A 17,727-nucleotide genomic window follows, 5' to 3' on the forward strand; every position below is an offset into this window, starting at 1 on the left:
AAAAAATCAACCCCCACCCTATAAAATTTTTGCCCAAAAAATCAAAATTTCACATACGTGTTTTTTGAGCTCAATCTATTGTTTCCGACCTAAGAAGCTTTCCAGGATGCGTCTATAAAGTGTGTGCGTCGATAATAAGGAATATGATGTAGCGTTCGAACCAGTTTAAGCGACTTGATCGTTTTTGGAAAAATTGACCCCTTTTGAAATTTTCGGTCAAAAAACCAATTTATTAATGTAATATAACCACGTGTTGCGTGAGCTCAAGGGACAATTTTCTGCACAATATGCATGTAGAGAATTTGAGCTTAAAATAGGCAAATATCGTTCTAAAATCGCATAAAATCGATAACAAATTTTGGAGCTGAGAACTCGTTTTTTTCTTAGCAGGTTCCTTCTCATGAAAATGGTAGTTAAATTTCGATCGGTTTTTTCTTTAATTGTTTTTTGCAATTAGTTTACTTTGAATAACAACATATTGATTAATTGTTATCGATTGGCAAGTTATTTTGAAACCGCAGTTATTTTTAATAAAATATGTGAACCCATTAACGACACTAATCTATCACAGATAAACATTGTTTTCCAAACATAAATGTCGACGATTTTTGCCAGTTAAATATTACTTGCCAAGTGCAACGGAAAGCTAAAAATAAATGTGAAACATCTATTAATAATAAGGGAACTTAATATCAAAAGAGATCAATCGTAAAGAAATAATGTCTTTCCAGTTTCAATTTGCGAGACTTTCTTGTTTAGATGCCAAATATACACGATATATGTATATCAAATATCGCAGTTTTAAGCTTTTTCAACAACTTTTTTCCCAATTTCATCGAAGATAAATGTCTGTTTTCTATCTCTTGGTCATCAGCCCACACTTATTTTCTCAGACCGTTTTAACGGACACATTTTGCAAAAATCATCACCACGTTGAAAAGTTCGTAGTATTACAGGTGGCTGCGTTCTCAACACCACTATTAACTTGTCTTTAAGTTGTGCATTGCAGATGTGTATCTACGACCTAAACATTAATGGAGATCGCTTCCGCATTTTCCTTTCATTTCGACTTTCTGTGGGGAATATTTCATCAAACGAAATTATCGCTTACCAATTACGCAAAGGAAGCAATAAAACGCATAATGTACAAGCAATAATGTCGCCAACAGTGCCATAAGAAAAAACACGTGTGAGACACGATAAACAGTCAACTATTTATCAATGAGTTTGCTGTTTGAAGTTTCCATTGATGATGATGATGCGGCCGATACCATCATTATGCAAGATGGATGTTAGGTAGTAGTGATGGGTTTTGGCTGAATTAGTGTTAATTTGGGCAAAATTCGTTAAGTTTTTGGTTGTTCGAGGAACTTTAAATGAACATCCTTGATGTTTTCTAGTTAACAGTGCAATTATGTTTGGGAGTTTCAATGGACTGATAAATGTAAATTCAATTGTTCATTATTCATCTCTCTGCCTTGCACATCCATATGAAACCCAACAACCGAAGATCAATTGTGGAAAGTTCGTAACGCAATATTTTAATTAATTCAAGTCGCAGCCTGCCAAGCGGCTCTTAATTGTTGCTAAATGCGCTCTTTTCCAACAAACACGCATCATCTATAGAATTTCGGGGATGATTATTAATTGTTGTTGATTGTGCAAACTGACTGCACTGACATGCTTTGTATCACGATATTTCATATTCTTATAGACGTTTTAGTCGGTAAACACGCCGGAGAAATTAATGGCAACCCGTCAGTTGTCTTCAGAGGTGCTTTTCATCCTTGTTGATGGCCTGTCTCCCACATTTTTAGTCTTTTTTTTTGTGAAGAACCGCCCATTCAAGCTCCAAGTGAAACGGATTTATCCAAGTCATGAAGTCATTTAGATTCTCGATTACCACGTTCGTCCGACCATTATTATTGTTTGCTTGGGCAGGCTTTCAAAGTCGTTTTTCTCTCGCTTTTCACGGAAACAAAAATGTGGTTTTATGACGGCGCAACAGTAACATACGTTTGATGACCGATTAACTGGCACAGTATAATTTTTAATATGTGCACATACACACATCGTAGTTAAGCTTCAAATTGCTGCTGGCAGAAGAAGGCAGGTGAAAGTGCTTGGAAAGCCAATATTTAGTGAGAAAATTACGCAACTCGATGTTTTCCTAGAACATAGATAGAGGAGCTGCGGAATACAATTCTGTGGCCTGAAGGCCGATCATGACCCATTTTCAGGTCGGAAAATTCATCTACAAACAGCAATGTGAAGCTAAGCTCCCTTCAGAATTTATGATGATAGTAAATATAAAGCCATTGAGATAATGCTTTGTTCATGTGATGGTTAGGCAATTTTGGGCTAACAATTGCATCAGATGGTTGAATGTTGGATAGCATGTTATTAACGTAGTTGCATTTACCATTTGTCTGTCTGTTCATTTCCAAGGTTATTTTTCATATTATTAGGGCATTTTTATGTGCCTTTTTTAGTTAGTTAGTTGTTCTTCATGAGTTATTCCCCAAAATCTGTCTGTCCATTACCGATAGCAGTTTAAGCAAACAAAATTACCCAGGACGGTTTACTTACACTTAATGGAACTCTCCCGATATATTGACTTGATGTAGGGCTTCTTCGTCCCCGCTTTTCCAAGTTTCCATTCTGAAATTTCCCCATCTTTTCATACACCCTCGTCAGTAATGACACTTTTATATGCAGGGACGAGTAGCCAAACATGCCACAAAGTGAGAATCCTTGTTGTCCTCGACTGACAAAAAGGTCTCAGGAGACCAGGTAGGCCAGCAGAGCGCTTATGGAAAACTCTTGTACAATGGAAAAGTTTTCCATAAATTCAGCGACGGTTTATCTAAGCGGCGGCGTTTTTATTTACAGATGATTGGGATCCTGCTGATTTCAAGTTTGACGAGTTCTCGGATAGTCTGATGAGTTGTGAGCTGTAACTTTACATGAATAAATTATTTTTACTTTTTTGTATTTTCGATGCATTTTCTGGCCTTGAGTGAAATTTGTATCCTCCTCCTTCGATTTGATGTTTCATTTTCACGCAATTGGCACAATGCAAGTGTAACCCTAGTTGAACTTGCAATCCTCAGTTTTGCATACAATAGCATGTGTTTTGTGGGATTAAGCTTTCCTAATAAATCCCTTTTCCCGTCGTCAAATGCCCAGTTTAGCCCCTTGTTTGGGTGTGGATTCTGGAGCTCAGCTTCTTTGTTCTAATTCGACAAAAAAGCTAATCCAAAGTGGGAAAGGGGAGAGTGATATTGAGCTCTGTTTAACACTGGACGACGATCTAAACTTGCTTGCAAATTATAAGGTAGGAATTCATTTATGTTGTTCCGGAATATTTTTTTTGCATTTGAACCCGTCCTCATTCTATTGACTTTGTTTTGCATGAATTTGGATCGTGTTTGCGTCCAAAAACCTGTGTCGATGTACAAAATGATATTCAACAATTGAAACGATATTCAAAGCTGCTATTTTGATCAGTTAAATTAAGCACTAAATTATAGAGTGTATTAAACTAGTAAAACTTAGTTTTACTTTTGGCTCTAATGCATCGCTCGGTTACCACTGTGCAGCATCCCATTACAATCTGTTTGTTTTCCATGGGAGCATCCCTTCAGAACTGAATTATATTTCGGCAGATGGTCGGTTGTATTGCTCGTATTGTTGAATCGCGTGCCATCCATTTATCATCCCCTTTTTTAAACATCGTCATAAACAGTGAACGTGGGGTGTCTTAACTTTTTGATAGAATAAACAGGCGATCCAGATGATCTAGAATATCATTTGAGTGATTTCATATGTAGAATTTATAAGCGTGAGCATCAAACAAATGTAAATGGGTTCATTTTTTTTTGCAATTGCATCCAAATTAGAGTTTCGATTCAGAAGACTCGACAATTCAAATTGAAGAATGATCTTTAATGAATTGAACTGTAAATAAGCAACAATTGGAAAATGTGCTTCAAGCAAAAACACCGTGATTATTGAAACGAATTAGAAAATGTCAAAAGCACTTGATTTTAGTAAAATTATTAAAAATTCGTTTGCCAACCTCAACCGCAGTAAAACACTGGATAACTTTATAACTGCTGAAGCACAGAAATTAAGTTGAAACTATGGAGGATATCAGATGAGTATGAAAACTCAAGTCTTTTGAAAATTTAGGAACTTATCGGAAGGAAGTTGCTATTAATTTAGAGTTTAAAAAAATCATCAAAATAATTTGAGTTTTGAAAAATGGGAACTTATTTCAGTGTCTCAAACCAGGCGATAACGCAACTGCAACAAAAAACATTTATAACAAATACAAACGTTCTAAAAGCGGCAAATAATCGTTTTTGTCAATCTTTTGGAGTATGGAAATTTTTGTTGAGTAGGATTTGAGCCTGGAGGCAGACTCACGTACAGATTCATTCGAACTTTTCAATTCAGAGCTGCGAATGAATGATTTAAGTAAAGAGTAAATTGTGTTGATCGTTTAAAATATAGAACATGTTGAGCGATAAAGTGACGCCAACAAGTTCTTATCACTTTCGTTTGTAATCATTTTGTTTTTCAATCAATTTCTAAGCATTTTGATGATGAGCGTTCCCAGATAAAAATCGCAGTTTAGCCAATTTAAGCACTACCTACGCGATCTCGATACCTGCAGGTATTTCTAAGTCTTTTTGCCTTTTTCCATTCTGGGAATCGCACGATTCTCTAATAGGATGCCTGTATTCCGGTAAATGCGACTGTCGGTAAACTTATTTCCCCATGGAAATCGCTTGAGCAAAGCGGGCTGGAAAGTTGCAATGTTGTGGTGCACTTAAAGTTGTTCCTCTGATTAATTTATGGGGGCAAGTGGTGGATTTTCGGCATAAAAAATCAGGCAGCTTAATTCGAATTCTTAATGCTAAACTTTCGTATTTTTTCACGGGATAATGTCTGCTATTGAAACATTGATGCGGCTAATAAGCAGACTTGATTGAATTCACGCGACTGAACGTGTTGGCTTCGTGCCATTGGCTTGAATTCCTCAGGTGACATTAGGTGGACCCTGTAGAAAAACCGTTCGATATTGTAGTTTTGCAACTGCCGGATATAAACGGGATTTTTAATGTTGGCGTTACCATTTATGCGTTTTGAGGTCTATTTTGTTACGCCCTGTCCTTTAAATCTCCCCCATAGAAAGAAATCGAGTGATCAAAGATCCGGTGATCGTGGTGGACATCTGAGTTGGAGGTTTACTATTCAAGGATGAGTACCATCAGTTGGAATTGGCACCATTCGATCTTAGAAAAATAATTTTATGCTCCTCCCCCACATAAGATCAATCAATCCCATCTTTTGTAATCGGAGCTTTAGAACTTGAAATCGGCTATGTAAAGTGCTCAACGATAATCGATGTTTAAATTGTTCGCTCCCGTTTGTTTAAACACCGATTCATTCTGTTTGATTCAAAATAAACGCCAGCTAATGGGGTTGGAGCGTAAACGTGAATAATCGAAAATGCGTTAGGAATCCAGCCTGAAAACACCGCGACACGTAGAAACCACTTAAAAGAAACCCCGAAACTATTTTTATCCGGGAATTATGGCCCCTTCTTATTTCGATTTATCTTATCTGTTACTGTTAATTTCGGGGGAATGTCTGTGCTTCGTTTGAACGCAAATGGATTGACCCGTGGAGAATTGTATTTTAGGCACAGACGACAGTCAATGGCATTAAAAATAATAAAAGTAGAATAAAGTCTTTTAAAAAATGTATATGATTAAAAACAGAATAACCACAAAACCATTCAACGATCATTGGCCCGACTAAAAAGAAAAGAAGACATTGCTCGAAACTGATGAGTTTTTCGGGCTGTTATGCCATCAGGGAGAAATTTTATCTACAACCGCTTAAAAGCTCGAAAAAGTCACCAGTCAATAAAAAACTGCAATATTTTGGGTTGCCACTTCAACGACTTGCCGTAAGTTCTGGGAAGCTTGAAATCCTATGCAAGTTAATTTCAATTTTCTTAATACCTTTAGTTCCAACTGATTTGCCATTGTTGTTTACTTTCGTTTCATTGTGCAGCCAATTAGGATTCATTTACACCAGTTTGTTGTTGAATATTCACAATGCACCAAGTAATATTCTTCATTGCAACGTCTATTGTACCGGGAATGTAAATAATGTTCTTTTATCGGTCGGGATGTTCAGATGGGAAATGCACGATCTTTGGGTGTACATTCGAGAGATGTTATGCGAGAATGACTATGAAATTCCATTAAGATGCATATCTTCAATGTACCGGCCGAACCGGACGGCCCCTTAATGTATCCTAAATTATTTATTAGCGGATAACAAAAAGCGCGTCTGTGATGACGTTGTGCTTAATTGTGCAGCTGAGAAAATGTAAATTTTTCATTTTTATTACGCTCAGAGTAGGTAATTTGTATTTTATCAATACACGTTCTTCTAGTCCCATTCGCAACTACGTGAGCCATTTTTTACATGTTTGAAAAGGGTTCAAATCCAAGCTTGCAATGTTAGACTGAAGACATGTTGCTTGTTGGGTTAAACACTTCGAGCACTGCCAAACCATAAAAATAAATAAGTGCTTAAAAAACCATGACTATTTGGAGTATTTTAGGCGAAATGTAGAGGTCAATAGTGAAGCAGATTGAAATTCAATAACAATGAATTACTATTCACGGTTCTTCCCATTAACCAAGGTTATATAAATTGCCCTAATTGCACTCGATTGCAGTAATTAGATCGGCAATAAATCGACGTGAAAAAATCGACCTTTCAATGACGGAACATTTAAAATTGTATCAGTTTTGGCAATTATTTTGCTCTTTAATCGAGTACTGTTTATAGCAAATGGTTTCGGTATTGGAAGTTTAAGTGCGTCTTTTTTATAAATGCAAGAGTTATTTTTTCACCAATAGGCTTACATGATTTGAAACTTGTTAAAATAACAACGATAGGCGAGAAGAGAGCTAAACATTGATATATTTGTAAAAATCAAAATAGCAAACCGATAAAAAGCCGCTTATTATTATTAAAATTAATTAAAGTAGTAATTAAAATGATAATCATTTACTGACGAACTGAGGAGAAATTCTTCAACTTTCTCATCAGATGTTCGTTTGGTGAATTCGGCCAAAGATGTTGTTGAAAACTTGCAATATTTCGTTAATGGACTAAATCGGCTTGTGCAGAGGAAACAGCAAGCAAAATGGACAAAACTGAAAATGGAATTTAAAGTCATTTTAGTTCTCTGAGAGCTTAATGATATGAAACCGTTTAAAAATCAATTTTCAGTAGTCTTCGTAGTCTTCGTAACTGGTCAAAAATTCCAAGTAAATATTTCTACGATGTATATTGCGCGATTTTGTCGCGGTTTTAACTGAAATTTTGCCGCTGCATGCGAAAAAGCGAATTTGGTACCTGCTTCAATCCATCTCCAGTCCAATCGTTCTTATTTTAGTTATAATATCTCTTCTCAAAATCGTCGTGTTTTACTATGCAATAAATGCAAAGCCGACAGCCATTATTTCAGACGCTCGGCTCGTGCCAAAGGCTCTATTTCCGGATGTACTAAATGGAGACACCAGATGATATAATGTTGAAAAACTCCTGGAAACATTAAGTCAGTATATTACATAGGGCGCAAGTTTGCCTTAAATACTTTACTCTTACTTAGATAATTAGCGCTTGTGCGCTTCAACTTTTTTTTTTCCCCAAATTTTCAATTGTTAAATCGGTGTTACGAAATAGGCTCCAATTTCCTAGCTGTAAAAGAGCACATTCGAAGCCAAATCAAACGGTACCTGGCCAAAGTGTTAATTTCTAAATTGGAAGTCACCGACAGGTTTATCTTTTCTTAAAGCAGGTTCTGATTGTAGAGTAACAATCTATGTACTTTAGAGGTCTTTGGCATTCCTCATGTAATTAATTCATAATCCTACGTGTAATTTATTTGGCAAAAAATCAACGAGGTTCCTCAACTGTTTGAGGTAGTTGTTATTTATTCAACGGCTTCCTCCTTTGTTGGTCCAAAATAAGCCACAACCATTGTTCGGTCTTATGCATATTTGCGCGAAAAATGTTACTTGTTCCTCCATCCACAAGGGTAATGGAACTGTTATCAATTTTACCACCCAACCCATTACGTTTGCGACCTATGTGAGCTAAGACAGTGATGGTACTGCCCATAATTACGTTATCGGTACCATTAAAGTGTCGTGTTGAATCGCCTATCAATTTGTGTGACAGTCTTTAGCAATTTGAACATACTTATTCAGCGAGGTCAATACAAATTGCCACCTAAACTGGAAATGCATTTTTAATCAGAGTTAAATTTATTACTACGGTAGTATTAGAACCGCATGTTCTGTTACCGCTTTGACATCTTGGATTGATGGAATCACATTCACACGTTATTAATAATGAATAGTGATGAAGAAATCTCGGGATTGTTGCAAGTTTCGCGCATAAATCCATAGAAATGGAAACTTTTCCGAAATCCACTTTTGACTATTTACTGTCTAACTTATTAAAAGTAATTGTCCATTTTCTCATCTATCGCATCCAAGGTTTATTGATTAGTAAATTTACCATCCTATTAAAATCCAAGTGGTTAACAGTGTTTGTTAGTTCCCAAGAGGCATAATTGCTAACAATTCAAAACGTCTGGGAAACCTACACATCGCACAGCCTCATCGCTCATGATCGTGAGGATTGGAACCTCCGATAAGTTACTTGTAAGAGCAGCCACAAAAATTGTTCCTCGAGTAAATACAAGCGCTTAATGAGGTTCTTGATAGCGTAATTATGGGCGTTTCATCTGTTCGTTCAACGGGGGAAAATTAATTTTATGTACATGCCGGCACTTCAGGATGGGGGCTTGAGACAGGCCTAAAATCGCAGCAAGCAGTTTCTTTCCTCAACAAGCAAGTTCAGTTAATTTAATTCTTTTCTAATGGAAATATGCCGAAGAAAGAAACATTTCGGGCTGTGCACGTTGGTTCAAATTGTCCTTTTTTAATGCTGGAAAATAAATCCGCGGGGCGTTATTTATATGTATTTTTGGTGTAAACAGGCTGAAATTATGCGACACTTTGAGGAGTTGCGCATGCAATTAAATTTCAAAACCGCGGATGCTTTTGAAATATGGCTTAAATAAAGGTAATCTAAAGGCCGCGATGGTGGAAAATGAGACTCCAAAAGTGGTGTTTTAAATTAAGCCCCGAAGCACAGACGGTGGCAAAGAAACAACAGTGGAAGCTCATAAACATAATTTATTTAATATGGTTAGATTAAAGTTAAGAGTGAGCTTGCGATATTAGCATTTTATGCGGGAAGGTTTGTTCTGCTTTGTGGGAAATTTTGACTAGTTTGGTTCTCAGCCTGGCCTTTAGCTCCTTTTACAGCCTTGAAAACTCAAATTCTTTCCCCAAAATCTTCATTTTTCAACCACAAAGTGGAGAACGTAAAATTATTAACAAAGTTCCATCTGAAGCGTAGTTACGTTTTTTGAGAAAATATTCGACAATTTTTTGTCGTCAAACACTCGCAAGTGGAAAAATAAATTAAAAGAATACGCAGTTGCAGTGAAAGTCGCATTATTAAGGATATTATGAAAAAATACATAAATATACACAAGCTGTTATGTAAAAATGCGTTTTCTCTCTTCTAAGTTTGTGGGTTTAACCAACTGGAAAACACTTTAACTGTTGGGTTTTTACCGAAAATTTGGATTTCACCAACCGAACATCGACAAATTAAATTTCACAGTCTACAAAATGTCTTGAAAAAGTGAAAAACACATTGATTTCCTGCCTCTTTTCCTTTCACCGCTTGCATTTCCCTTTATATTAATAAGCAAATACTGAAGAGAAAAAGTGTGTTTTTGACATCAATCGTCCTGCTACACGATCAATGTAACCCTCCCTAATAACGCTCTTTCTCTGAAAGCAATTTAATTAAAACGTAAACTGGTTGGACACTCCAAATTGGTATGTCACATGCAGGCAAACCGTATTTTGTTGAAAACCTATGCAATTACTGTTAAAGATTAACGTACTGAAGAAGAAAGAAGGTGGCAAATATTTGGGTTTCTTCCAGGTTTTCCTCCAGTCCATATTTCCGCTCATCGAAACTCTTCATCAAGTTTCAATCTTGAGTCTTTTCCGAGTTCAATGCAGAACAAAATTACCAACGACTTTGGGCATTAATCTTCATCCATCGTGCAAATATTAATCTGTTTACATTTTCTTCAGCACACATATTTCAATGGCACAGATTGGCAAGCCATCTGGGTAAATCCCGACCAGAAGACATGCACCTTTCAACAGTCTAACTTAAGTACTGTGTGCGTAAAATAAATCAGGCTTTGTTTTGCGTTGTTTTTTCAATATTATGGGCTTGATGTTTGGGTATAATGTTCGCGGGTAATTGGATGATGATTTGCTGTTTACCTCTTCAGGCGGTTTACATCTGAACGGGCAAAAACATGTGATTATGGGAGTTATTTAAAATTTATCATTGAAAGCAAGAGTGGATTTCAGTCGCGGTTTTCAATATGTTAGCAAACACGATTTGATTCGTTGATATATGGAAGTCAGTTCTTAAATAAACTTTGGAAATTGCCTTGTATAAATAAAAATAAAAGCGGGAAATTAATTTTGGATCAGTAAAAATGCAAGAAAACCAGATCTACCCATGTGTAAAAAGGGTCAAAATCCATATTCAAGATTTCAGCCCTCGCCGTATAATTATTAGATGCTTTCAGCGAGCTCCATATTGTCTGTTCCCGGAAAAACGTTTCTCTAAACCAATTCCCTAAGTTGTTTTAGCCTGATGTTTATCTAGCAGAAGGGAAATGTATTCGGGAATGCAAGAAGGTACGCCTGCAACATCAAAAACTACAGAAAATTCAACGACTTATTTGCAAATTTAATCAAACTAATTTCCGTAAATTGGTATTTTTAGCGCTTTTTTTTGACTTTTAACACACAAAAATTTGTTATTAAGCAGGCTACACGTAGACGACCGATAAAAACGAATTGTTCAGATTTACTCTTTTTATGTGGTTATTAAACTCTGCTGATGCACTGACAATATCAAGTTTCCCCTATATAACGTTTCAGGGAAAAGCGTTTAAAAAAAGAATTTAATCGTGGGTTTTTTTATCCAAAAATTTAGAAAAGGCTTCCGCAGTCATTGGTTAGCAATGGTGATTTTTTCGGGCTTATAAGCCAGTGTGAAAATTTTGTTTTTTTATATAATTTTCTTGCATCTTTAAAGGTGGTTGCAGCGCGAAAAATTAACCGGTTTTGTCTGCAAAATACACTGATAATGGTTTAACTTTAAGCTCAATTAATCAAGCGAAAAAAAAGTTAATTGCTTAAAACAGCCGGGCTTAATTTGACGAAAAAACACGCTCTAAGCTGTTTCAACCAATTCGTGGTTGGGAATATAAAACTGAGAAAAAATCCTGAAAGAAAGCGGTTATAAACAAATCGCAGGAAAAGTGCTTTCAGCTTCGAGTGCTCTCAGAACAAACATCTGCTTTTACAATGTGTTTGCGCCCATTATAATCGGGCACATCTAAATGCACGTGTTACCGTTTCAAAAACTCTCTGCGGTTTTTGAATGCTTTTGTTGTTTTTCCTTTAGCGCCTTTTATTTCTATTGATGACGGCTTAAGAGGTTCAAAATGTGCATCGCTGTGAATTGCAGACTTAACGGCCTCCGTTGCTCTAAAGCCACTTCAGTGGAAACTCCTCAAACAAACATGGAAAGCAATCAAAGATAAATTGAAATTTGGTTTTTGTTACTCGAGTACAACGAACTTGTAATTGCTTTCTAATTAAGGCACTTGGAACCTTTGATATTCTGGAGAAATTTGCCAGGAAAATTCTCAAATTATCACTGCCGATTGTTCGTAAACGTGGCAAACTTAAATAGACAAACATTTATCACTGAAGTGCTACTTAGAAGGAAATGAATGAAACATCTGTTTATGGTTTTATATTAAATCTAGTTATCACCCCAGCAATTTTAAATTGATTGAGTTTATTAAATGAAAGTGTGAAGTTGGCTGATAAGTGCGTTAATGAACGCAAATGCTTTTCAATTTAAAATAATATAACATTGTGATGGTATTTTTGGCTCATCGGAGACAGTTTATTTATATATACTTCAGTTTCATCAAGGTTTTACTACTGGTTTACTAGAAGTATTATCAAATGGTTTGACTTGTAATAAATTAAAAAAGCCTTTCATTAGAAAGCAAAACGAATCCTACGTAGCTATAAACTGTTATGGTGGTTCAAGGAATTTCAAATGAATAATAAATGATTTGTTCAGTGGAAATTTGCGAGCTGCAAAAAACCTTCCAAATCGAGTGCCGTTTCAATGCCCTAATTTTCCCCGCTACTTTCAGTTCATTCCAGCACTTTGTTTATTGGATAGCGCCAATTTTTTCGGTAATATGATCTATTTTCCAACAGCATCCAATTTGCCGCTAAATTTCCCCTGATGGCAATATCCGAAAGGGAAACAATAAAAAAAGTGAATAGTCTGTGCCAATTTGGTTTCTGCCCTCCAATTGAGTGGGTGTTACAAGCCGGGCCTCTTTCGATTCCAATGGCCGGAAGTTGTTATAATGAAGTTGGGTTGAATTTTGCTCGGGGGAAAATGTGAAAAAAATTGTGTTAAATTATATGCTTTTCGAATAAAGATACACTATAAGGTAAGCACGTATTTGTTTGCATCGGACGGGCGGAACGAATGCAAATGAATATTTGCGTTATTTACGTATAAAAATCTTCTTATCTTAGATATCTGTATAGATGTAGTTTTGGTGAATATAACAGTTGAGGCAATGGGGAAATTCTACAAAATTGTTCTAGTGAATCTAAACCCTAAAAACTCCAATCTGCAGAATCCGATTTTGGATGTAAATCGTCGAGTTGTGTTTTTTAATCAAATATTTCATAGAACTTTTTCTCTTCTTGCTGTGTTTTTTGACGATGTTATAAAGACGATAACACTCTCAAATTAAGAAATTTATTCGCATTTAATACAGTCCGCAAGAGCAAATAACAGAAATAAACACGGATAAAAATACTTTCAATTGATTGGTGATTTATGTGAATATCAATACTGGATGGTTCAAGCAAATCATGGGTGTACACGGGATTGAAGTTATGAAACTTTGACTAGATGGAAATGTGGATGGAACTTATTGGCCATAAACAACGCCACTGAGCATATTAAATCAGGATGAAATTGCAGGCGCGTGTACCATAATCATCACACGACGATATTAGGAGGATGCAGGATTAAGAATTCATGATTGAGGGCCTGCAGTTGTCTGCTATTGCTCTTGCGGAAGTGCCAATAAATCTGATATATTACCCGGCAGGTACAAAAGGGATATAAACTATTTTCGAAAGCCAATTGAAGCTTTGTCCTCTAACAGATTTTTAGAGAACCACGTTTTCAAGTCGGTTTTATTTATTTAATAGTCAATTTTTCTAGTATTTTGAAAATTTAACCGATCATGGTGATGACTTTTTGAATGAAAGATTAAACTTTGATCGGTTTCAGTGGTTTAACGAAAATGAAGCAAGCAAACTGCTTTGGTCGCAATATCTGTCTACTGAAAGATATTTTCTTTTAAGTTTTCCATATGGGCGATAAATTGCCGGCTTTTAAGGTCGAATGGTATTCCAGGTATTCGATTGTGTGGAAAACACACTGAAATACCTCTTACATTTGAAATGACAATAACTTTTGGGTTTCGCGTACTAGAGGCTAATTTTTTCCAGATTTTTAAAACTTTACAACTATTAAAGAAAGGTAAGCAAGCATTTGTTTGCGTTTCCTGCGTGCTTACCTTGTCTTCAGCTCTATTAAAGCAAGAAGTCTTTAAAGAAAGGTAATTATCAAATAGACCCTAAAGTTGCGCTCACAAATCAAAACGCTATAAACCTTTGTATGCAAATATCCTTGAAAAAAACAGCCTCAATTTACAAAACTTGTCCCTTTTGCCCGTTTCCACGCGGAGTCTCCACATTTTCATATTTTACCCTTCGCATAAAAGTAGGTAATACGGATTTTACTTTAATAAATGTCTTGTTTTCTTATTAAGGGAACAGCTTTTTTCGTGTTCGAAGCCGTAAGCCGGGAAATGGGCGTTTTTCATCCCAAAAATGTTTTCTCATCAACATTTTTTTAATTTTATTATGGCCGAAAACATGAGCCCCCGAGCAGAGGCTTTATTATGGTAATTTATCTAATGTAACATTGTTTATTTGGTCCGCAGTTTTACGGAGCTGTAATTTATCTAAATAAATTACTTGGTGAAGTCAATGGGATTAAAATAACAGGCACTTCACCTAATTAAGTGTTCCTTCTCTGTGCATCGCCCAATTTGTTAAATTGTTCTTCACACTTGCTGCCCATAAAAGAACTTAGATTAGCTGTATTTTACTCAACTAGAAACGGTGGCTGATTGAAGAGGAATTTTTCAATTTTCTTTGCAGGTGTGTTGGAGAACATTCAAACAGACCTGAAGGTAAACAATGATAAGGGCGGACTTCTGCAAACAGCTTTCATCGTTTTCTACATGGCTTTTGGGCCGCTCTTTGGATATTTGGGCGATCGATATAGCAGAAGATGGTTGATGGCTTTTGGAGTGGCATTGTGGAGCTTAACAACTTTATGTGGGTCTTTCATGACCGTGAGTATCCATTGTTATTCAGTAATTAGGAAAACTCCTCAAAAAAGGTCAAAATGACACCATTTTCTACATTTTATGGCTTGAAGTTGATTTTTTTATTTTTTTCAGAACTACTGGTGGTTTCTACTGTTCAGAGCAATGGTGGGCATAGGAGAGGCCAGTTATTCCACCATAGCTCCAACAATTCTTAGCGACTTGTTTGTAGGAAACATTCGTTCGAAAATGTTGGCTCTATTTTATTTCGCTATTCCAGTTGGAAGGTAAGTTATTCATTGCGAGAACTATCTTCGGTTATGGTTTTTGAAGCTCGATTTGCCCTAATTTTTCCCTGTTTCAACCTTGGAAAGTTTGTTAAACTTTGCTGTTTCAATTGAGGTTTCGGCTGTGCCTCCCTCTAAAGGAGAGTGAACATTTTTGAAATTTGAACACATTTTTAATATTTTTTTTGCACACCTGCTATAGTATAAAGTTTTATATAAAGCCCAGTGGCCCAATAAAAATGATTTCGATTTCATTTCCTGGTATATTTAGGCATGTTTAAGCGTTACAGCTAATAAACTTATTGTATTTTACTTTCACCAATAAAACCCGTCCGATTTTCGTGTCTTGCACTCACTAACACAAAGTTCTCCATTGACACAAATAAACTTCCAAATCGTTTCCGGCTTATTTACGGTTACAATCGGCGCTAAATCATTTGTTGAACTTATTTTCCTTCGTTGTTTGTTGGCGCTGATAAATCGGCTCAGCCTTAAATCACACCTAAACGTTTCTGAACAAGTTTCCTGTTTTTTCATTCAGTCGTAAACATCCTAAACCTGCATCTAATTTACTTTGAAAATTTCAAATCATTCTGGATTAATCGTGCGGGATTCAGCGATCTCTTCAACTTCCAACTATTTGATGGGCAGAATTAATGAGTGTTCTTTGATGTTTTCCGCTGCGTGTTATCCAGCCAAGTCGCACTTAGCTTACGGCTTTATTTTGTTACTGGAACTTTTTTCCTATTGTTAATATATTTTCACTTTGTTTTCTAGCCATAATTTATTTATAATGATTTTTTTAGTGGTCTAGGATACATAGTTGGTGCAGAAACAGCGAAATTATTCGGATCATGGCATTGGGCACTTCGAGTGACTCCGGGTTTGGGCTTATTGGCCGTATTCGTCATCATAGTTTTTCTGCAAGAGCCAGAGAGAGGCGCGAGTGAAGGAAGCGGGCATATGGAGGCATCGTCTTGGATTCAAGATGTGAATGAGATTATTAAATGGTAGGTAACAGCCTGGATCACTCTGTATATGCATAGCTACCAAAAGCCGGATTTTTTCCTGCTGAAGGGTTTAAATAATTATTAACTGATTTTTTTCTGTTTCAGCAAAAGTTTCATGTTATCCACAGCTGGTTTTACTTGTGTGGCCTTCGTTGCCGGTGCATTAGCCTGGTGGGGTCCCAAATTTATCGAAAAAGGTGTGGCTCTTCAAGGAAACGGCGATGGGGATGATACGTGAGTGTAAATACTACTTTATGCAAACATTTGCTGATAAACGCGTCAACTTGTTTCAGGATCGCTTTCCGATTTGGAATCGTCGCCATGATATCGGGCTTGGTGGGGGTTCCAGCAGGTTCGATGCTCGCTCAGCATCTGAGGCCGCGGATCAGAAGAATAGATGCCTACATCTGTGGCATCGGATTGCTTGCGTCGTGTCCATTTATATTTTTGGCAATTTTTGCCGCTAAATTTTCCACGACGCTTTGCTTCACCATGGTGTTCTTCGGGGAACTGTTTCTCAACCTTACTTGGTCTATTGTTGCCGATATCTTGCTAGTAAGTTCGATTTTTCTAAAGCAACTGCAACTACCCGCAGTTTAACCAACTTTTCAACTTTAGTACGTCATAATGCCCATACGAAGATCAACAGCCGAAGGATTTCAGTTACTCCTGTCTCATGCATTAGGGGATGCTGGCAGCCCGTATCTAGTGGGAGTTGTGAGTATGATGCACACTCAAAAAGCAGCATTTTATTAATAATTTATTACTATTTCAGCTATCCGAGGCCTTTCTGATTATGCTCAACGGAGATTCCGACTCCACAGCTACCACAACCGAACTTACCAATTCCACGGTAACAACCATTAGCCCGTCAGCTTCAGAGGCTGCGGTAAACGAGTTCAAATCCCTCCAATACGCCTTATTCACGACGTGTTTCGTCGAAATACTTGGAAGCTTGTTCTTCCTTCTCAATGCCCTGTACATTGTGGAGGACAAAGAAAGAGTGGAAAGAGCGATACATGGTAAGTCGAAGAAGTTGAATAAATATTTTTTGTATTCTTGTTATTGCCGTTTGTCAATTAAATGCTGTTTTTGCGGCTTTGTAATTAATTGAACTGACTAGTGTGGCTTCAGAGATTTGCAGTCTATTTAGAAGATAATTATTTTTCTTACACTTAAAGGGTACCATTGGATTTCAGAGTTTAATGAAGCGCAAGAGAATGTGTATCTGTTTGAAAGAGATCCGCAGTTATACAGGAATCCTAAGCGCTTTTATTTTAGCATGGATACAAATAAATAACTGAAAAGGGGATCTAGTTTATTTTCAATAAAACGTTTGATGGCGGATAAAATCCAGTGAAATGAGTTTTATTGCCGATAAGAATCATAATAATAAAAATAAACCCAATGGCAATTAAGTAATATATTAGAATAGGTTTTGTATACAAATATGACTCAGATGATGATTCCTCGCAACCCAACTTGCGCAAAGCAGCATTTTTATACAAAACTAGCTGACCCGGCAAACGTTGTATTGCCATATAAATTATTCCTAGGGTTTTTTTTCATCTTGAGTGGGCGGTTTGCCTTCTTGAGATTTTTTCAAAATTTTGTTTTAAATTTATTGAATTACTAATATAGCTATTAAAAGATAGGGGTTTATGGCAGCACCCATATCACTTAGGGGTATAAAAAATAG

At 36.5% G+C, this 17,727-nt stretch overlaps 1 protein-coding gene and 1 long non-coding RNA gene across 4 annotated transcripts in view; both read left to right on the top strand.

The window, feature by feature from the left end:
- Positions 1-17,727, top strand: part of LOC109536607 (protein spinster) — a 25,343-nt gene that overhangs the window by 4,865 nt on the left and 2,751 nt on the right. For 2 of the 3 annotated variants that reach the window (XM_019902893.2, XM_019902894.2), the window contains exons 2-8: positions 14,562-14,758; positions 14,867-15,018; positions 15,825-16,028; positions 16,134-16,262; positions 16,322-16,583; positions 16,647-16,745; positions 16,804-17,050. In XM_019902893.2, the coding sequence (XP_019758452.1) occupies positions 14,562-14,758; positions 14,867-15,018; positions 15,825-16,028; positions 16,134-16,262; positions 16,322-16,583; positions 16,647-16,745; positions 16,804-17,050 (1,290 nt within the window). Of the gene's footprint in view, positions 1-14,561; positions 14,759-14,866; positions 15,019-15,824; positions 16,029-16,133; positions 16,263-16,321; positions 16,584-16,646; positions 16,746-16,803; positions 17,051-17,227 lie in introns of all 3 variants that reach the window. The other variant, XM_048663875.1, reaches the window with a different exon arrangement.
- LOC109536614 lies at positions 64-2,988 on the top strand. Its single transcript, XR_007280888.1, has 3 exons — positions 64-2,303; positions 2,719-2,793; positions 2,893-2,988. It is a non-coding gene; the product is annotated as an uncharacterized LOC109536614 (long non-coding RNA).

Source organism: Dendroctonus ponderosae, unplaced genomic scaffold, assembly GCF_020466585.1.
Source record: "Dendroctonus ponderosae isolate FM_Combo_2020 unplaced genomic scaffold, Dpon_F_20191213v2 Dpon_F_20191213_2, whole genome shotgun sequence".
Lineage (NCBI taxonomy): Eukaryota > Metazoa > Arthropoda > Insecta > Coleoptera > Curculionidae > Dendroctonus > Dendroctonus ponderosae.